Raw genomic sequence first — 20,357 nt, forward strand, 5'->3', positions numbered from 1 at the left:
TTAACAATGGCAGAAATGGCCCAATCGCGCAGTCACTGGCACTCGTGCAACAAAGCTATCACCTTCAATGCGTAGCCACCCAGTTCCCACATTCTCCCGTTTTCTCGTGATGGAACTGTAGCAGCTAGAAGCAATGTGCCTATGGTACACGTTTTATAGTTGATATACATATGCATCCTTCAAATCCGTTATAATTTCACGGTTCAAAACAAGCAGGCAAAAGTGTTGACTGGGGGGCTTAACTTCGTGGGTTTATTTTTGACTTGCTTTGCATCAGAGCAGCATTAAAATGTCAACCTTTGATTCGTCTGCCGTGCCGAGTGTTTTGGCTGCAATCGTACCATTTTCAATCAAAATAAATTGATCAGTATAAACTGGTCCAACTGCGCTTCTTCGAAAATAGATCCAAAATGTTCTTTCCTGGAAACCTGATGGTCGGCACTGCGTTTGTATGCTGTGGCTTTCCAAACACCTCTGTGTTTTGGCCTCGGAAGCGGGGATCGTGTGGTTGTTAAAGGCACTGTAAACAAAATGAACGCAGTGACCCGGTGCCAAACAAAAAAATCAGTAGTAAACGCACGCTCATGAATATTCATATTTCACTTCCGAATACAAATAATATACACCGGGAAAATAAAACAGCAATAAAATAAGTTTTATTACCAGCAATACCTGGGAGGCTAGATGTCAACTAAGGTTGAACGGCTGAATCAGTGAATATCACAGATGCAATGGAACGCCTGGAAGCAACGATTGGTGGCGATCGTGGGGTAAAAAATGGAAGTCTGGTCAAATATGCTTTCATTTCCTATCGATCAAGGAAAATTCTTCCCCGTGAAACCATACACAACAGTGAGGTTACGGTCATTTTAGACAAAACTATGGATATTGAGCATGTAACAGCCAAAACAAGCAAGGGCGATATGCGAAATTTTGACCAGAGATTTCACAGAGCATGCGCCTGCCAAAAGACATTAACCACATGCGCGAAACCATGTGCTCGCTTGGTAGGCTTTTGTAACATTCCTAGTAAAACCAGTTTTTAGAGAGGCCATCATAGTTCCCTTAGTACAATTCAGATGAGTCACAATATGGCTCCAACCAAGAGAGCATCAAATTATCTACTAATTGCTGCACAACGACTCAAATGTTTTCATAAAGGGGGAATTACTCTACCCTAGTTTCGCTAATCCTGAAATTATGACATCTGGTAATTTTAATAGACAGTCTGTCCCGTAAGTGGAGCAAACCTACGTTCAAAAGCCGGGAAGAACCTAGAGCTGTTTCATTCATATTGGGAGTCATCAGCAATGAGCAACTTATGGAAATCAGTTTCAAACCCGTGACATCCAGGTTAATAGTTTAAATACCTAACTTTCGATTAAGAGCACCGATCATCAGTGTGACTAACTGGTACTCAGACATGATATAGGGCCCCTGATTCTTCAGTCACGGGATCCACACCAGGTAGAAACTCATCCTGTGAGGAAATAAGAAGCAGCTTTTCCCGATCGCCCAGACAGATCACAATCTCTGTCCCATACCACCCACAGAAAAACTGAAAGGCGTCATGCAGTGTTCAACGATATGAAAATCCAGTTTATGTGCAAGATGTAAATTACTGCTATTCAACTCCAATTTCGCAATATGATATTGCAGTTCAAAACGAGCAAACATGTGGATGGAGACAATACTATTTCAAATGTCCCACTGTGTTCACCTCTCTTTACCTTACTACTTTCGATCTACCAAGGGAAAGGTCCGAACGGCGGAATCCGGTTGCTCTCGTTTTGGGTGTGATCATACTATCGAACTAGGGAACCGCAGACTTTAGTACCGGTTTCCGTGTTTTACAAGCAAGTGACCACATAATTCCTTGGTCCGCGAAGTGAGCTTTCCTGACCTATTCCGTGAAGTAGCATCATTTACCAGAAGACTGTGCGTCCTTTTTACCTCCTCCTAGTTTCAGTCAGCGATAAGAGCCAGGTTGAGGACAGAGTGCACCAACCAACCATTATCTTCAGGGTTTTACACAGCAAGGACGGACTGTCTGGAAAAAGCTTGGATTACCACATTTACAGACTACCGCCGGGCATACTGGTTAATAGCGGCAAGATGATCCCCTCTTTTGACGCCTTAAAGCTGCAAACTCGAAATCTCGGCCTTTTAACAGCATCTAGTAAAATAAGGCATTCTTGCTAGGTGTGTCCAATCCTTAATAGGAAGTAATGCAATGCACTAAAGTTATGTTTACTTTTTTCATGGTGTAGCCAATTGGCTTCAATTCGCTCTGGTAGCCTCACCGTCTGCCATGTCGACCAACTTTAGCTGAGTCCAAGCATTAATCAGTAGTTAGCAACGCCAAGGGTACGTTCACACTTTAATGACTTCGTATTCGCCCGCTTTCGACTTAACGACTCACCAGCCGAACAAATGACCGCAATCACCTAGGCTGATGAGGCTGATGTTACAGTGGACCCGCATTATGCAGCGACGAGCAAGTTTGCTCGTCTGTTTGCCTATATCATAGGGACAGTATGTAGGTAGACGAACACAGATAGGCAGTAAGTTCGCTGGACTCGAAGTGAGAGATTCAAGCGTAATTCTTGTCAAGATTCACCACAGACGCCTGCTAACCGAGTTCCGTCGGTTACACCGGATTTTGCGCGCTTAGTGTGTGCGGAGGAGTCAACCTTCTAGATGACAACAGGTAAAGGGATCAAAAGAATTACTGGATATGAGGACAATCATATGGCGAAACAAGAGTTCTGCACATACGTGCTATGAGTGAGTGAATCTGCACTGTACATTGGTTTGAAGAAACAAAACGGGAGCACCTGACCCCACAATAGTTCCTTGTTGGAAGGACCACACCAGAATGAGAACATGATTATACTAGCATTCCTAGGCAACCGTTCGAGTGTGAACAGCCCCGAATAGTCCATCATTGGTAAACTTCACGTTATATAGTAAATCTGATTCGGACATTCAAGTTCAAATCAAGGAAGATCTTATGAATCCAGAGATAGAATATCTTATGGTGCTTAGTAAACCTCATCTTATTAGCTAATCCATGACTGAAATAGAATGCTGCCTCTGCCTTGACAACATTTTTGGTATAAGAAACTGTGATTTAGCTACTAGGTCTACTAAGTGGAAAAAACAGTACACAATCAGACACATGATCTTGCGGGAAATCTCCACATTTCAAAACGAGCCGATATATGATAACCATGCGGGATGACTATGCTTGCCGTACTCTACAGCTATTCGGACTGTGGTTGTAAAAGGAGCCAAGAAATCGACTTAGATTTGTTAAACTGTTTCGATAGCTATAACAGCGTAAATGAGTTTTGTGGTCCATGGAGTCTGTAGTCAAAGATAAAGGTTCATTTCGGGACTCTTATAGCCACTGGATTGGATTGTACTCTGCGTAATCGCTTTGTTGTGGTGATATTAATTTGGAATCCAGTAGGTGGTTCTAATAGGTGCCGAAAAATGAAGTAGACAGCGCATCTCATTGACAAGTTTTCACTGGAACTGATTAGACATTGGTTCCCATAGGAAAATACGCCAGTTTCGGACAAACGCATGAATTGGGACATTTTCTAAGGCGTCTATACTTAAACGGGAAAGAAGAGTGTAAGACGGAAGCCGTAGGGCACGACAAGTCCTTTGCGAGAACGTGTGGTCTCCACTGTCTACACTGCCAGCGCACCGATTTTTCGCCAAAAGTCCTTAATGTCTATGAGCCGGTTACAGGACACAGCCGGCAAGTAATTTAGGCTAACGTGAGTCCCCATTGCTGTTGCAACAGCACTTCCATAAATTATTACGATCTGTACTTCGTGATCCAGAGCCCCTCAACCACTGGGCTTCTGTAATTGGCGATGTTGTACAATCACCCACAATGTTCGGTGTCATATGGGATTCGGCCACGGCTAGGAACACATGGATTTTTTCTCGTGACATCCACAATTGGCATCGATCGCGCTTCGTGTCTCACAGATGAGAGAGACAGTCAAGCGTTTATCAAGCTTCAAAAGTTTGAAAGCAGCTATCATGAGGTCGACACAACACCCACCGTCGTCCGACTGAGTGTCAACAGGCCCAGCCACGGTAGGCTTCCACTCACTCGCCTGGTGTACGAACCCATGAGTATCTATGTATGTATGCGCAACAACGCACTTCAGTAAGCGCAGTAAGGAAGTTGAACACTCGATAATTTATGGTAGATTTCGGGTTTCCCAGAGGTGCACACAATGCTACGTCTGGCTTACACACACCGGTGACGTTTTATAAGAAACATTTAACAGACTAATAATGCAGAAGGGGGGAAATCCTATTCAAGGATAGCAGAGCCAGTCACACATGCATTGGCGTTTCGGCGAACCGTCCGTGCTTGAACGCATACAATACAGTCTGTTGGTGTAAAGCTCGGACTACGAGGAAGTAGGCGCGAAGCAATAGACAAAACCACCTCTGAGAAGTGGACTCTGAGATATTGTCGATAGGCGCCAGTTCCCCTCAAGTGTAAAATTCATTCCTGTGAACGCAGCCGTATCCACAGTGGCAAACGCCATCATCCCCCCAAGAGGATAGAATAGACAATTCTTGAACTAGAAAGGTCTTGTGGTAATTAGAAATGTACCGTAAAATTTGTAGCCCGAGTAGCTTGGGTAGGGTCACCACCCGACATATATTGATGACATCAACTCGATTGGTGCCTATATCTTTGCAAGAAAGTTGCCAACCACGGCGAATAGATCAATGGCCGCTTGATCAACTACCTTGCAGCAACTGTTTGAGACCTACTCCCTTGATAGTGATGGGTGTTCAGAATAAGTGTACCTAAAGTTGTGTCACTAGTGAAGACAACGGAAACCCAGTTTCCCTGTATACATTAAGTTTTGTTGTTTTCATGAAGTAAACTTACTTCTATGAGTTAGCCGAGGAAACAGACAATTCGGAAGGCACAATAGGCAACGACCCTACAAATAAACGGAAAGCCCAGGCTTTCCGAGGATGAGCTACTAATGTCAAGCCGACGAAATTGCCCAATATGACCGAGCCGACTGGTCTTCCGTATGGAGTACACAGCAAAGTATTAAGAGGCGCCATGAAACACTACTGGACTCCTACCCGTCTTTTTGTGAATGACCAATTAAGCTTCTCAAAACACATTCGACGCTAAATATTTTGTTGAAATTATCCTGTTGTCAGCCTACTCAAGAATCATACGACGATGCAGAACACATTTCCCAGGATCCACCATGAAAACCCTCCGGTGAAGGATTTCTGTCAGGAAACAGTTTGGTTTCGACTCGTTTCCGTCTCGAATCCCGTAGAATTTTGGACAATATGATCCCCTTTGAAGTATTTCGCAAGATTACTTCCCACAACTTAGCAGGGATTGTTGACTGAATCGAATTAGTTTCAAGTTGAAGTCCAAGACTAGAGAATATATGTGTGAACGTAACTCCATCAAATATGTAGGTCAAACGGTGCGATCATTATAGACAACTGGGTTACAAACAAGCAAATAGTATTCTGTATTTGTATTCCACTACAGAAAGAGGGGTGAAACGAGGCTCGTTTTACTTCATGTAAAGGAAATATTGCGAGTTGAATTGCGAGCAAACAGAAAAGCGTGTGCGGTTGACCATCAGTGTCAATGTAAATTTAACCTGGTCAGGTCTGCCAACTCAAATACGCCTTCATGTTGTTTTGCACTGCACATAAGTCAAGGAAGATCTTGAAGTGGCGCAAAACGAGAACGGGGTAAATAGGACTAGAATTTGAGCAGCCCAATCACATAGCGAAGTACGTGTGTAGAGTGTACTGACCAAAAAACATGAGGAAGCGTGGTACAGTGGGTGCTGTTGCACATACAAAGGACCGGTTAGAGGAATACGAGAAGACATGCCACCGACTGAAGAGTAATCAGTCGCTAAGACGTAAATGCAACATAGAGAAACGGACTCTAGTGAAAATTTTCGATTCTTTGGTACAAATACTCTTGCTTTATGCACTTCATACAATAGACACACAATACAGAAGAGTTCACTTGGCTTATAAGCCTGGCAAGAGGTAGCATGGAACCCAGAATGAACTAATATAGAAGGAATGGTTGAACTGAGTGTGACCAGATGGGATGGGCGCCAAGCTCCAGTTGACCAAATGCGGATCTTTGCACAGACCAAAATAACCCAATCACCAGACGGTAAGACGCTACCATGGACGCATCAGGTCAAAATCTACTGCAACATAGTGTTCCAAAGACGAAGAGAGTGCACAGTGAAGAGTTCAAATTTATACTACCCAGCCTGCAGTATTCAAGTGAAACTTCCCAGAACGAGCCAAATAAGCATGAAAGAACTACCTGAAGGATAGAGACAAAATGAACGGGACATCAAAAAACAACTTATCCTGGAGAAGACGACTGGTGATTGAGACAGTCTAAATTAATTGACATTGTTAATCAGAGTGAGCAAAACTTGAGACAGCTGGACCTACCACTTCAATAATCTAAATTAGCAGTTATCAAGAGGGTGTTCTATGATGTTCAGAAAGGTCTGATATTCATTACATCCAATGAATTATTCAAAATTGAACTGCTGGCTACTGTCTTGCAATCGGACCATCCATCGCGTTTACGTGCGCGTTTAGACCGATACCATCAGAGCTCTCCTGTAACTTCTTTTCATCATCATCTGGGGCAAGTTCATCAAGGGCTTCCAAAAAACGCAGAGAATCGGCAAAACTGAGTCCAAGGTCGGATCGGAGACTTTGAGTGAAATACTCTGGAGCCCAAAGGCGTAGGCCTGCTAGTTGAGACAGTAAAATGCCGTCTATGCCTCCCGCCATATTTGCTGGCACATGACCTAGACCACGAAATCGTAGCCACGTTGCAACAGTGCTCGTAGACCAAGTCCGTACTTCAGGTTTGATCACTTGACGCCAAGCATTGGTTGGTATGGGTCGAGAGGCCAGACCGCTAAGGGCACCCAAACTCATGCTGGGATCTAGGACTTTGTTGGGAAAGCCATGAGCAGCGGACGTCGGGAGCGCATCTTCGCGCTTGACAGACAAAACCGACGCGGCACGATTGCCTCCTATGGGGCCTCCATTCAGATGATTGACATTTGGATCAGCATTACTCATTCCAGCGATTCCAGTATCCCCAGCAATCGCCATGTGACGTTTGCTATCAATGGAAGGATGACGTGCCGTAGCCATGGCGGCAGCGTGAGCAGCGGCTTCGGCACGCTTTCTGGCTTCGGCAACAAGCTCTCTGAGCTGATTAATCAATGTTTCATAACTTGCTTCTGTATCTCGTTTCCCGTTGAAATCAATCATATGTCTGTTGGATAGGCGTGTTAGCCACCCTGTGGGCTTCAGCTTTGGCTGCAATACAATAGGGATTATAGGTCTAGGTCGAATATCCGAACCAGTGCTGATAAAATATTCCGCTTCTAGACGACAACCAGGACTCAGGCGATAGGCATCACTGAGGCAAACAACCATAATTGTTGATTGGTCAATACATTCCAACCACTGCGTTCTCGTTGCTGTATTGCAGGCGCACATACTCAATCCAACCAGACTAGCTTCGGAAAGAGCGATGGATTCAGAAACAAAAGGAACGTTGGAGATCGGAAGGTTTGCTTCACGAAGACGATCTGCAACACGACTGACAGCAACACGGTTGGATGGAGCGAAACTAAAAAGCACCGAACCACATTCGGCAGGCTCATCTCGGATGACCGCAGGAACAGTATGGCATAATTTCCAATGTATGGCTTCTAATGCACGTATCATGGCTTTGGTAAAGAGATTTGGAACCGCCGGGTTATTTAGTACTTCACCAACCCATGTTTTCATTTGGTTCTGTGTACTACTAGTCAAGGAAGTGGTTTCAACTGTTAAATTCCATAGTATACGAATAGCTTCCTCAGCTTCTTTGATTGAGACTGTACTAGGCGATGGATGCACAGCAGCGTCGATGAGGTCTTTCAGAAGACTAATACATGCAGATCCCTGGTCGGATGTGGGGCCACCAGTTGGTGGAATACTGATACTGACTAAATTCGCTTTAACGGTGTCGTGGACAGAGAATGCGGATAAAGCAGATAAAAGCTCAATCACTTGAAAACCATGACATCGACGTTTCTCCGACACACGCGCCGAATTGATGTAGCCAAACAGGACGCGGGGTAAGTCGATTCCACCTGAGCTAGTGTCCATGATCAGGTGTGCTTCGGACTCAGTGACAATGTGAGCTAGACACAATGTAGATACACAACGTAAAAATTCCTCCTCTCTCTGTGCCAAATGTAGCAATGCCTGTCTGACGGATTCTGAAGTGAAATAATGTGTATTACCAGGTACGCGGGCGATATTGTGAATGATGGACAGACTAGCTTTGATAAGATAGTAGACATTTTTGCTGCTCAGATTCTCTAGATATGGTTGATGGCCAATATTCAAATTCAACAGATTCGGCAAACCTGCAGCAGCCAACGCAGTTGCAAAGTCCGGCCACGTGTCAGAAAAATTCCATGTGGTGTTGTAGAAGTAAAAAGAAGAGAACCAAATATCGTCATTTTTGAACACGCCCATGTTGTTCAGCTTTTTCATCATCTTCGATGCAAATGCCGGATAGTCACAATTAGTCAAGTGTTGTGCCAATTCAGCTCGGTAAGTATGGCAATCGAAATAAGCCCGGCTCAGTTGTTTCCCGGTCTCGTACATGGAACGCAGATCGGACATATCCTCCAACCCGTGGAACACATCCATCACCTGGTCTATGAATGCACGGGCTTCCTCTAATGTGAAGCCTTTGCGACACTGGGGAATATCCATTGGGCGCTTTGAAATGGGCTCAGGATGATCCATCACAATTGTCTGATGGTGTCAGACGCAAACAGGGTGTGTAAGAAACAAAGGATACATCTAGACATCCGGTCCGTCTATATGTTCGGTGAAGTACGCAAAAGCAGTTTCATCCAGAGCTACGTAATGCCTGAGTGTAGTATCCGAAAGAAAAGTCGATGCGTACTTGGTAGATAACGGCTGCGTATGAATAAACAAAACGGAGAAAATATAGATTAGTCGATGTAGGGGGAAATGCTACACGCTAGAATCGACAGAACACAAGTAACAAAGTGGAGCGGAAAACAGGTCATCATGAGTTGGCTAAAGGTAGGTTTAGAATCGCACGATTCATTGATCACTGAGACAACCATCAACAACCAACAACCACTTCCAATCGATTCAAAAATTTTCCAGCAGGCTTCAACCTTCTGTTGCGCTACCCAAATGGGAAGTCCTAAAAGGCAAGCCAATGAGTCTGCATATCCAGGATAGTTACTGGGTAGTCGTTCGATCCATCAGACTAACCGATCACATCACTCAAGCGTGAAGATGTTCGCCTGGTCAGACGCGACAATCCAGATGCGTCCAGCGTGAGCTGGTGGAGTGAAAACGGTGCTTCATTAAGTACTCTGCATGAGTGCATAGGATAATAAGGCGTGCCTTTGCGTTTTGAAAAAGCACGCGTAGAGTGAACAGGCGAGGCCACAGCTGAGACGAATTGACCGTTCGTGATTCTTCTTTGATTGTTATTGTCAACGCCGTACCATATGACAGTAAAAGATACTGAAGGTAAACAATCATTACTTCCGGACTGACCACTGGGCTCCACGAGCTAAAATATTTGAGCAAATATTCGGGAGCAACCACAGGTTTATGAGCCACCCTCGGTACTTTACAATTCGGTACACAGAACTGAGAATGCAAATGTCGAATAAGTATCCAGTTTCTTGAACCCGTGAGCGATCCCAGGAAGTGGCAGCCACAGGAGAAACAACTGTTCTAAAATTGTTTAATGCAGATACACGCTGGCACCAGGTAGTTATAAAAATGTCCGAGAGCAGTCCTTCCCTACTGAACAACACTCAGATACCTAAAGGATTGCCGCTGCTTGTTGGTGGGTCCGCTCGAGACTTGCTCCATCGGTAAAACAACAAAAACATTAAAAACTACGAGTTATGCGTGGGCCTCTGAAAAAAACGGTACTCGTAGACGCTAAGAAGCTGGTACGTTTAGTTGTGTTTGCTCCCTTTTTCTACTCATTACATTTTCTAATTACGTAACCTTATATTGATTGAGTTTTTAGTATGAGTGTCTCAAACAGGTGACCTCTTGGCCACCTTTTGTGAAAAAATAAGATCAATTCCTTGAGTATAATGTAGTAGAAGAACCATAGTGTTACAGGAAACCATCCTGTAAACCAGAGTTGAAAAGGACTTGGCACTTTGCTGTACATTCAACCTTACTTTCCGAAAGTTCATCTAATCTACTTTTTGGACATAAAAAGAATGAAGCTGCGACTACCAAGTCTAGGCTTTACGCTTCCTTTTCATTTTGTACGACAGCTTTCCTTCTGATCAATCTGTATGAGATGCACGAACATGTTGTGTTCTGTTATCCTCAACGAGAGAATGGTAGCATTCCTCCACCATCATTTCCGACAAAATAGCACAAATGGTCTGCATTGTGGGGTTTTACTAAATTAGTCCCTTGAAGTAGTCGACATTCCTCCATGATTATTATCCTCAGAAAAGCCGGTCGTTGAGATGTGGTTTTGTTCCGATGCTTTGCGTCTCTCTCGTTGGCGTTACTGTGGCCGTTACTACCGGTATATGAGTACCTATGAAACGTTGTTTGCAAGACTGTCATAGTTGATACAGCATGGGAAAACTTCTTTATCGATCCGGTTACAACTGGGATGAAACTAAGTGTGATAGATGTCACGCCGGATGTCGCTTCTTCATGCCATGCAGGGACTGATTGTTTCTACGGTGACCGAGGATACGTGATTCAGATTCGCTTGCGTGGACCTTTGGCGAGTTACCGTAAAAGTGGACTCCGGGAATACAATTGATCAGCCGAAAAAAATGAGATGGATAAACAGGAAGAAAGTTTAGAAGTATGCAATAAGGCATATCCCGATCAGCTTTCAGAGGAGATCCGACATCCTCCAGTTCCATTGAATTCGGTTTTAACTGCGCACCCGACCCAGCTAGGTTAATGGGCTTCACCACAATTCACTACAGCTTATTACGCTTCCGATATTACATTTAACCACACAACCATACAAGTCTGGAGAATATCCAACATTCGCCTTTTCGGTGTCAAGCTTAGATTACAGAGGTCGCATATTCCAAATCGACCGCTTTCATCACACAACAAACATTGATGACAATGAAAAGTAGAGTCAAATGAATAAATCTATTTGAAGTGCCGGAAAGACGCTAGGTACATTGGACGGTGATGTTATGGAGCATCATAGCGAAAATCATCATTCATTACGAGTAGACCATCCAGGAATGTTTGCTGAGGACGTACAATAGCCGAAGATCAATGCTGGTAGTGGCATCGTTCTAAGGAGTTTCACTAGTTAAATCCCTTCTGAAAACGAGAAAAGAACAAAGCATGTGTTAAGATGTATGAGTGAAGAGAAGGAGATCATCCAGTCATCGAAAACTCGGATACATTCAAGAACACTCTCTTAAAAATAGCGTACGATAGTCGTATTGAAACAAACAAACAAACAACCCCGATGAATTCCGAATCTTCCAAGGATATTCAACTCTATAAAGAATTAATTGGAAGTGATATCAGGAATAATGCGCTGAGTAAAGCTTGGGACTATCGAAAGGTGGAAAAAGTTCTTTGAAAAATGGGTAACACAGTAACAGATATTTGAGACACAATTTATATCCTTCAAATACGTAGTCTCAAAGCAATTTATAGAGAATACACCCTAGAAGTTAGGCGGCAATGTATTCTTGTAAGTCTTCCGAAATAATTTAATGTAAATGAAAGCATACGCTTGAATGAAGTGCATTAATTTCGGACAATCGGCGCTATCAACGGTACTGAATCGAAACTATCAATTACCCCACCGGCGGTTAACTGTCATCTCTGGGGGTAGTGTTTATCCTTGTCTAGTGAAACTCATGTCTACCAAAACCTTGGATGATCTGTCATTTCCAGACAGTAAACTCTAGACACCAGGTCCTATTCTCCTCCTTCTTTAGAGAGAACACAACATACTGACTATGAAAATATCCCCACTATGGATGACAGAGGCGTAAATAGACTATTTTCACTTTAAGCAAGCCCCCACTTGCTTGTGGGGGCTTTCAACAAATTCTCCATACTCTTCTCGGGGAAAGAAAAAAGCTAGCCTTGGTTAACGAATCAAGCAGTTTGATCAATCGGCCCGCAAACGGAAAATCCATTAATCATATGAAAAGCAATAATCACTGCTATAATAATATTCCACTGCCAACTGTAGTTAACATGCGTCGCTTTCTGATAACACTGAAATATCGCTTTTCTTGTCTACGTAACCATTGCACGCAACCGACCGGAGTCAATCCGCTGTACTGGTAGGAATAGAAAGATATGCATGGATTACTTTGTCACCAGTCCAGGCAACAAAAACTCCAAAAGCTGTCTTTCAAGGTAAACTAGAAAATAAAGCTTCGTGGAAATATTTATCAGGTTGATTATCGGTAGAATAGTACTCGCATGAGTGATGCTAAGAACATCGTCATTTGATGAATAGATCAGTCGAAACCACGAAAACTAAGATGCCATCAGAGAGATGCAATAGTTCTTTTACCTGCATGGTTATAACCGGTCATTAAGGCATGTCTGATTCCAAAAGCCAACGGCAATCTGTAATAGTGACACCACGACAACTGTCGTATCCATCATAGTCATGCACGCCAGCAAAAGGGTTTAGACAAATGCGAAAGTGCGTAAAGAAACTATCCGGGAAAAGTAACTGCAAGCAACCATGACGGATATAAAAAACGGAGCGAAGCAGAGCTGCTGCCATAGGCGATAAGCACAACCTCGAAACTGGTGCAACGGAAAAAAGCAAGGTGGGCGTGTCGGCCTCTATTAGACAGTGTGTACAACAATATAATACTTTTTCTTCAGCATTGTCAGGCGTGCTGATCATCGGCATTGTTAGACGGGAAAATGAGAGAGAGAGAGAGCATTTGATGCACAACGAAACGCACGTGCCCTTTTTCCAAAACTCTTTTCATGCACACTAAAAAACTCACACCATGAGCAGGCAAAAAGGAAATCTGACAAAATGTCTCAGGCGGAAGGCGAAATGAGGGGCAATGGGATGAGGGAGGAGATAGCCAAACTGTTAGTGTGGACAACCAATCAGTGTATGATCGGGACAGATGTAGGACTGCAATCGGCCGATCAATACAACCGCGTCGCGCCCGGAAAATCGATGGCGACGACACTTCGTATGAGCCTATTAACAAAAACCTTAGACCTGGGAGAATAATTGAAGATTTCCTCCAAAGCAGATAACCTGTTCGGTCGATTAACCCAACCGGACACATGTAGGCACAAAATAAAGATAAAACGGGACCAAATCTGTACGCGCGAAAGTTTGTTGGTGTGAATGGTCACAACATCACAGTGATTAGAGATTGCTCGGTCAAAAATGAAATCCCAAGAACTCCGCATAATAATTAAGGCAGAAACTATTTCCCAGCGATGCCAAGATGCAACACTCAATGCGAATATACCATAATACGTTTTCAATTCGCACGACTTCCACTTTTCATCGCCATTCTTCCTTATCTTTCGAACCATCTGTGACCGCAGTATTCTGTGGAACCCCGGCGACAGATAAGTCTGTCGACCTATCTAATGATCTTGTTGTGAAAACAGCAAACAGGAAAACAAAGGCACGTGGTATTACCCATGGGTTAACGTCTCCAGCGCTATATTGGATGAACCGCATGGAAACCGGCAGTGACTGGCAGCTAGTCAAGCACACGGGGTCACGAGGACTTCAGCCTGGGGGGCGGGTTGCACTGCCAGCACGCTCACTTGTGCTACTAAACACGAAAGGGAGAAAATAACTGTCTCAGTACGTAGCAAGACAAAACCGAAATGGTATCGCTTCCCGTTTCAGATTTCAAAAACGCGGACGTGGTAGATCAATACGAAATACCACGAACAACCTAACATGGGTCAAAAGTCATGCACATTTTCACGCACGAACAAATCAAACCTGAAACAGAAGATCTTGCTGAGAACGACGATGCCCATGAGTTGTCCAACAGAAAGGAATAGAAAAAAAGTACGACAAAAACACATGCACGTGTGCAATGCTTACCACCAAGATAGGTGACTTTGTTAGAGACCAAGACATCGGCCTGAAGTGGGGTCATCTGATGAAAATGCGCGTCCGGCGAGTTCTGAGACAAAGCACAAGGTGAGATTAGGGGAAATCCTTTTTTCGAGAAACTGATGTTGTCAACTGAGGCTATGTCTACGGAAATTTTCCTACCGGTTACTGTGCATGACAACTGACAAATTAAGATCGCCCCATGTGGTACCTCTAGCTCGATGGACAGTGTGAGATGTTTTTAATAACAGCGTCAAGTTGTTATCCAAAACATATGTATGGAACAACCTGAAGGCCTTCCTCAAACTGTAGTGTGTTAATGGATAGGCAGAGTCTAATGTCTACCCAGTATGAAAGCACATTTCTCGCGGACGCCTTTGGTATCCGTGTTTGACAGATCCTCCATGACTTGCTTCATACTCCAATAGAGCCTTCGTCATCGTTGGTGCGAATGGTCAGATTATTCAAGAGCTTATGGCATTTCTTAAAGTTACCCAAAGCGGGTGACCAAAATGTGAGTTGGACCATTTTGACTACCAGAGATGAAGCATGAAAAATGGTTTTTAGAGCAAAATTGCGTGGATGAAGAATGCAATCAAGCTGTCGCCAAACCATGTCCTCGTTCAGAATCCGACATATTTGCGGAGACATGTAAACCGTTTTACATGATGTAACTTAGACCAAGCTGCAGCGATGAAAGATCGTCAGATAGACTTCGCGGCAAGCTGACTAGCGGCGTTTATTCGGTATGGTGCAGCTCAGTAAAGCTGGATCTATCAGCCATAAACCATGTACCAGGAATACGTTGGTTTCAGCTGCTATAGGTTCCGTCACCGAAAAGTGAAAGAGCTAAGGAGATGGAGCGAAACATTGAGGACGATGGCATAATCCGCTATTTGATGAAGAAGAAATGGGCACTACGCAGTGATGGCGATGGCTTTGATGCAGAAGCGATACTGGCCGCATGATGGAGGTGTGTCTGCAAGTGTCGTTAACCAGTGATCAGTTAAGTTCCGGGGTCCCCATCCAGGGAGTTGGTGAAAGTCAACCCAAGTGAAGTTAATAATTGATGCTTTCAAGATTCGTTGCCAGTTCGGTCGTTTCCAAACAGCACAGGCCTGAACAAAATTTGTCTTCCTCCATAACTTGCGACATCGTTCACACCGGTGGTTACTTGTCTACTTCGCCCCGTACACTCCTTTCTGTGTATTGCAAGAAATCTTTGTCAGTTTCACCGGCGGGATATATTCTTAATCCTAACGAAGGGACAATATACTAATAGATTACTATCATTTTATTTTTAGCCATCCATAAACGTAGTCTTGAAGGGAGGTGAACCCTGACAGAAATACGAGTCTGTTCGCTTTTCAGGGAATGCCAGTTAGTGAGAGGTTGTAACAGATTTTCTACGAATAGTTGTAGAAAAATTGAAGGAATTAGAAAGGCATGTCGCCTTTGCTTTGAAATTCGCTTCGCTTCCTCCCTTTAGTCTGTATTTCATTTGACAATGCGGTGTAGTTTATCAACTTAACACGGTTGACTGAGGTCTAATTCGACTGCAAAATATTTCAATAGTAAACTAAAGACCATTGAACATCATACACCATTCGATGGCTAATTTGAGATTCCCTTCGAGTATAGCAAAACGGGTTCACCGTTATAAGCTCATTTCATTTTCGTTCATCTCACATAGCTGTCGGAAAAACAGAACATGAATGCACTATCCGTTTATGCCTTCCGTTAGCAGCTGGGTTTTTGCAGCAGCCTTGGCACTAGGTATAAGGTAATGTTTTGCAAAGAAATTGGTGCATTCAACGCACCACACTGTTTCATTCCGTCAAACGAGAACAAAGGCGGCCACTAAAGCTAGCCACAAACAGAGGAAGTGTCCCATTTGTTGTCCCAATGTATGTATATAACACCGATTATGAGAAAGACCATGGACGGAACTAAATGACTGCAGCCAATCGATCGCAGTTACACCGACCGCATTTTGGTACATGTTTGAGGCCTGGAAATTCCACCGAAACTCTAGCTGGTTGTTGCGTAGTGAGGTTCTGAATTTTCAGTCGAGACGTCATCTTGCCACTTGCATGGAGACGTAGAAAAATTCCTGATGCCTTGGGATTTTCCTGGTACAACTTTATTCCATACGGCTCACCATCATCAATGTTTGTCAATAGTGACCGTGAAAACGGATCGTCGCCTCGTCAAATTTCGGTGGGTAACAAGATTGCCAGTTAAGCCTCGAATGTGTCTAGCTACGCTTGTAATACCACGAAATATATGACATTCTCTGTCCAACAGTGCGTAAATTGGACGTCTTCTACATTTCATTTGTTGATGTGTCTCGCGGTTAAAATCAACCGATCCCTTGTGCATAACTGCTACAAAATTTCAAAGTGACAAGTAACTGGGTATTTTTCACTTTCACAGACCTCGCTCTTAATGCGCCAAAAACTCATCTTACTCGACAAAAACATAAATAATGCACACACTAACACATACGACAATTTACAAAAGCAGTGGATATTTAAAAGTGAAATGCAAAACAGCCATTCAGAACTCAATCTATTGGATGATAACGGGACGGGAAGAAAAGGAAAGGGTGTGGCAATTATAACTCCCATGCAAAGTTTTTACTGTTTGCAGCGGATCCTGATGGTGATACTCTTGAAAATTTGAGGTTTTATAGGGTGTCGTAGGCGAGTACGTGTTCTGGCAACTAGAAAAATTTAGCGGTGATTAAAACGTTAATGAAGAATTCTCTCCGCTGCCTGCACTCCGCTGTGATCAATAGGTGCACGCCTAGGGAACAGGATCAAACAGTACCTAACACTACTCTTGAGCGCCCCATGCCAACCACTCTCGATGGTGGTGGTTCAGTTGTGATAGCCTCCGAGTGCATAGCGGCAAAAGACTCGAAAGGAAGGCACATGAGCTGAGACACCACCAGGTTGCTTAAGCCTAAACTACAACAACTGAAAATAAAGGGTTGGAAGCGAACGACGAACTCTTCAGTCGGTATTTCACATCTCACCCACTAAGTAGTTGTCGGTAGTTCTAAGCGAGCACGTTAAGCAACTAGTCATTAATCCAAAGAGGTTAACACTTTCAAAAACAATACAAGTCAAAGAGGACTTACTGTGAATTCGTCGTGCATACTTGGACCCATAGCCTCACGAACCACCCGATCAATTACCGGATAGGTTTGACATAGGTACTATGAAGAAAAACAATGGTTTGTTGACGGTTTATGCCAGGCATTTGAACTATCCTAGCCCACGTGACCCAATTGCACATTGTATGTTTTTTAATCAAAACTCGAATTATGAATTTCTAATATCGACTTGTACGTCCCTACGTTCGCTATGTTGGCTTGTACTGAGAATGATACAAGCAACGAAGTTCTATCGTCCCTCACAAACTACATTGCCGTTCAGAATAACTAGCCAAGAAAATGATCCACTAAATTCCACTGCAATACACCTGATGCTTATTCAAAAAGCCATGAAGGCATAACTGATTTCTCTAATCCTGAATGAAAACAAGAATGGGAATATTATACCTCAGTTGAACAGATGAACTAACGTTCTGCTCGCACCAGAAACATATTTAGTCAATGATTATAATGATCACTGTGGTTGTGACCATAATATATTGCACATACGAAATATCGGTGACCCGCAATGCCTCTGCATGCTCCGTGATTTTATGAATTCGGTGCGTACTGTTGTGTGTTGGTTGGTGAGTTGTATGCTGATGATTCGGTGTTCGGTCGTGGGAAACTATGCTATCACCAACCGCACAAGAAGCTGTTCGACTCAGACATAAACCGTCACCACTGGGGCACGTAACTTTATTATGAAAAAACACCCCACGAACCTCCGCCCTCAAGTTGAGCAGCCACTCAATTTGAATGAATCACGAAACCCCTTATCCCTTCCTAAAAACACAACTTTTAAACGTCCGTTTCAGAAAGCTGTAGTGTTACGGTATACGAAGTTGGTATTGGCATTAAATTATCCGGAAAGCCCTCTAATATTCCGCATACGTCTAGAGCAATCATCCATCACTCAGCTATCCGGATAGTTATTCACGATGCCCCGTTCTCGATTTAATACCGCAAGCATGACGTTTCAAAAATCCTGAAGGGAATAGTTCATGGGACTTGGTTTATGCCTGTTGATCCATCTACATTCGAAAGCCTCCATTCAATATGCGTTCGAGCCCAATGTGGTGAACTGTCATACTTCTGAAACCTAACAGCGTTGATTGGGCCCATCTCTACCATTTTTGTTGCATTAAGTATCATCAGGGGTACCAACTAGACAGTAACAACAGTACCTATAGATCACGTTAATTGGAAAGAAAAAAGGCTCTGATAATTTCTATGCCGGGATAAGTGGTCAATCAGTGAAGCCATTTGTTTAGCGTCAGAAGACATGTAACGATGTGGCCTGCATTTGGCCCGAAAGCCGATTGTTCAAACCTCGCTATCAGATGTAAACCGGCCGACTGATTAACAGGGTAGGAAATGCGTTCACTTGAAAGCACCGGTGATTTTCACAGGACACAGAGACACCGACTAACGATATTCACGTGGTAGGTCCGCAAGGATATTGCACCCTTTTACAACGGACCGACAGTTTGGTGACAGTGTTTTTCAGTGAACTGCGAATTAAAGGCTTATTTCAGATCGGCATGGCAAAAGAGGGTCCCCTGAATTTCACCTTTAGGCTCGCCTGCGCTTTCGGCTGTGTGTGGCCTGACCCAACTCGTCTCGAAAACCTACACGGGCGAACGGTCCTACTGTGTAAGCCAAATATGACGGCAGTGGGGGAGGAGTTTGCATCCCGATGCTTGTCCAGGATCAAGTATAGATTGAAATCGGCTGATCCGTTTCGCCATTGCGAAATTAAGTTGAATAGTATTGAGACTGATCGGGACAGTCGTGAATGGTGTCTGGAAAAACTGTACATGACACCTATACGAACCACTGTCATCTAACTAAACTTGCAGATCACCCAATGCTCCTCAGTTAGTTAAGGTGTTACTTGAACTTTCGAATAGCTACACTTCAATACGGCACGTGAAAAAGTGAAGAAACTGTATTGTTTCACTACAGGGTTCCTTCACACAAAACATATTAGCTGAGGTATTTGGCACACTCTTTAGTGGTACGCACTCAGTCTCGTGAGTATGAAGTATCAAAAAAGGACGATCATTCAGCTAAAATACTGCGGACCAAGCACTTCTGACAGAACACAGCACGATGAAAGCCAAACAGTGTGTCCGGTTGCAACAAACAATGAAATGGCTGCTTACCTCTAAGGTCAGACTGGCTTGCCTTTGGCTGTCAGAAAACTCCATATTCCCCATTGCGTAAAGCAAACTTGATAAAGCTCCCAGCTACAAGGAGACGAATGTGAAGGCCTTTGTGAAGTTTTTGTTTGTTATGTACCACAAATAACTCGGGATTCTTACGAAATGCTTTGTCAAAAGAGAAGCATACGCTAAAACTAAAATAATGTTTGTAAACTATCAAAAACAGATACACATACTATCACTAAGGCAGTCAGCGGTAAAGTTGAGAGTACACATGGCAGATCAATACCAAAATGTCGAAAGTGTAATCCAGGATCTTATCCACCAGCCACATAGGTCAACATGAGGCACGGGTTTTTTGTCCGTAAGCCCGTTCTACAACGGCGAGTGTCTTAGCAAACTGATGCTAAAAATAAAACATCAGATGCTGCTTCAGTATCGGAAATGGTGGTTGGTTAGCACATCTGAAATGGTTATAGCTGCTTTACGGCAATCATTCTGTTCAGTTCCATCCGAGTAAGTGATCACGTACTTGGTTGGGTAGATAAGAAAAATGGACACAAAATGTACGAAAAACCGCTTTGAATCCAACTGTAAAATGGGGAAACTAGGACTACGTGACCGATTCGATCAGTTTTACGCAGAAGACAGTATTTCTGTCTATTCTTATGATGGTAGACAGCTAAAAATGAGTAGCGAGAGGTGTCCTTGCGTTCCCAGTGCATGAATTTGTTTTGCGCTGGCTTCAGTAGACACACCCACCTTGATATTTTAAACAAAATATTCA

General features: G+C 43.5%; 2 protein-coding genes across 2 annotated transcripts in view; both read right to left on the reverse strand.

Moving 5' to 3' along the window:
• Window positions 1-490: 490 nt before the first annotated feature.
• On the reverse strand, window positions 491-8,898 carry T265_02093 (hypothetical protein; the record flags this gene model as incomplete). Its single annotated transcript, XM_009166252.1, has 2 exons — window positions 491-520; window positions 6,622-8,898. The coding sequence occupies one exon, from the start codon at window positions 8,896-8,898 to the stop codon at window positions 6,622-6,624; it is 2,277 nt and encodes a 758-aa protein (XP_009164516.1).
• Window positions 8,899-8,955: 57 nt separating this feature from the next.
• Window positions 8,956-20,357, reverse strand: part of T265_02094 (hypothetical protein) — a gene marked incomplete at both ends in the record, with an annotated part of 39,222 nt that continues 27,820 nt past the window's right edge. Inside the window, 2 exons of the mRNA XM_009166253.1 lie at window positions 8,956-9,075; window positions 17,388-17,465. Coding sequence (XP_009164517.1) covers window positions 8,956-9,075; window positions 17,388-17,465 — 198 coding nt within the window. The remainder of the gene's footprint in view (window positions 9,076-17,387; window positions 17,466-20,357) is intronic.

Source organism: Opisthorchis viverrini, assembly GCF_000715545.1.
Source record: "Opisthorchis viverrini unplaced genomic scaffold opera_v5_24, whole genome shotgun sequence".
Taxonomy (NCBI): Eukaryota; Metazoa; Platyhelminthes; class Trematoda; order Opisthorchiida; family Opisthorchiidae; genus Opisthorchis; species Opisthorchis viverrini.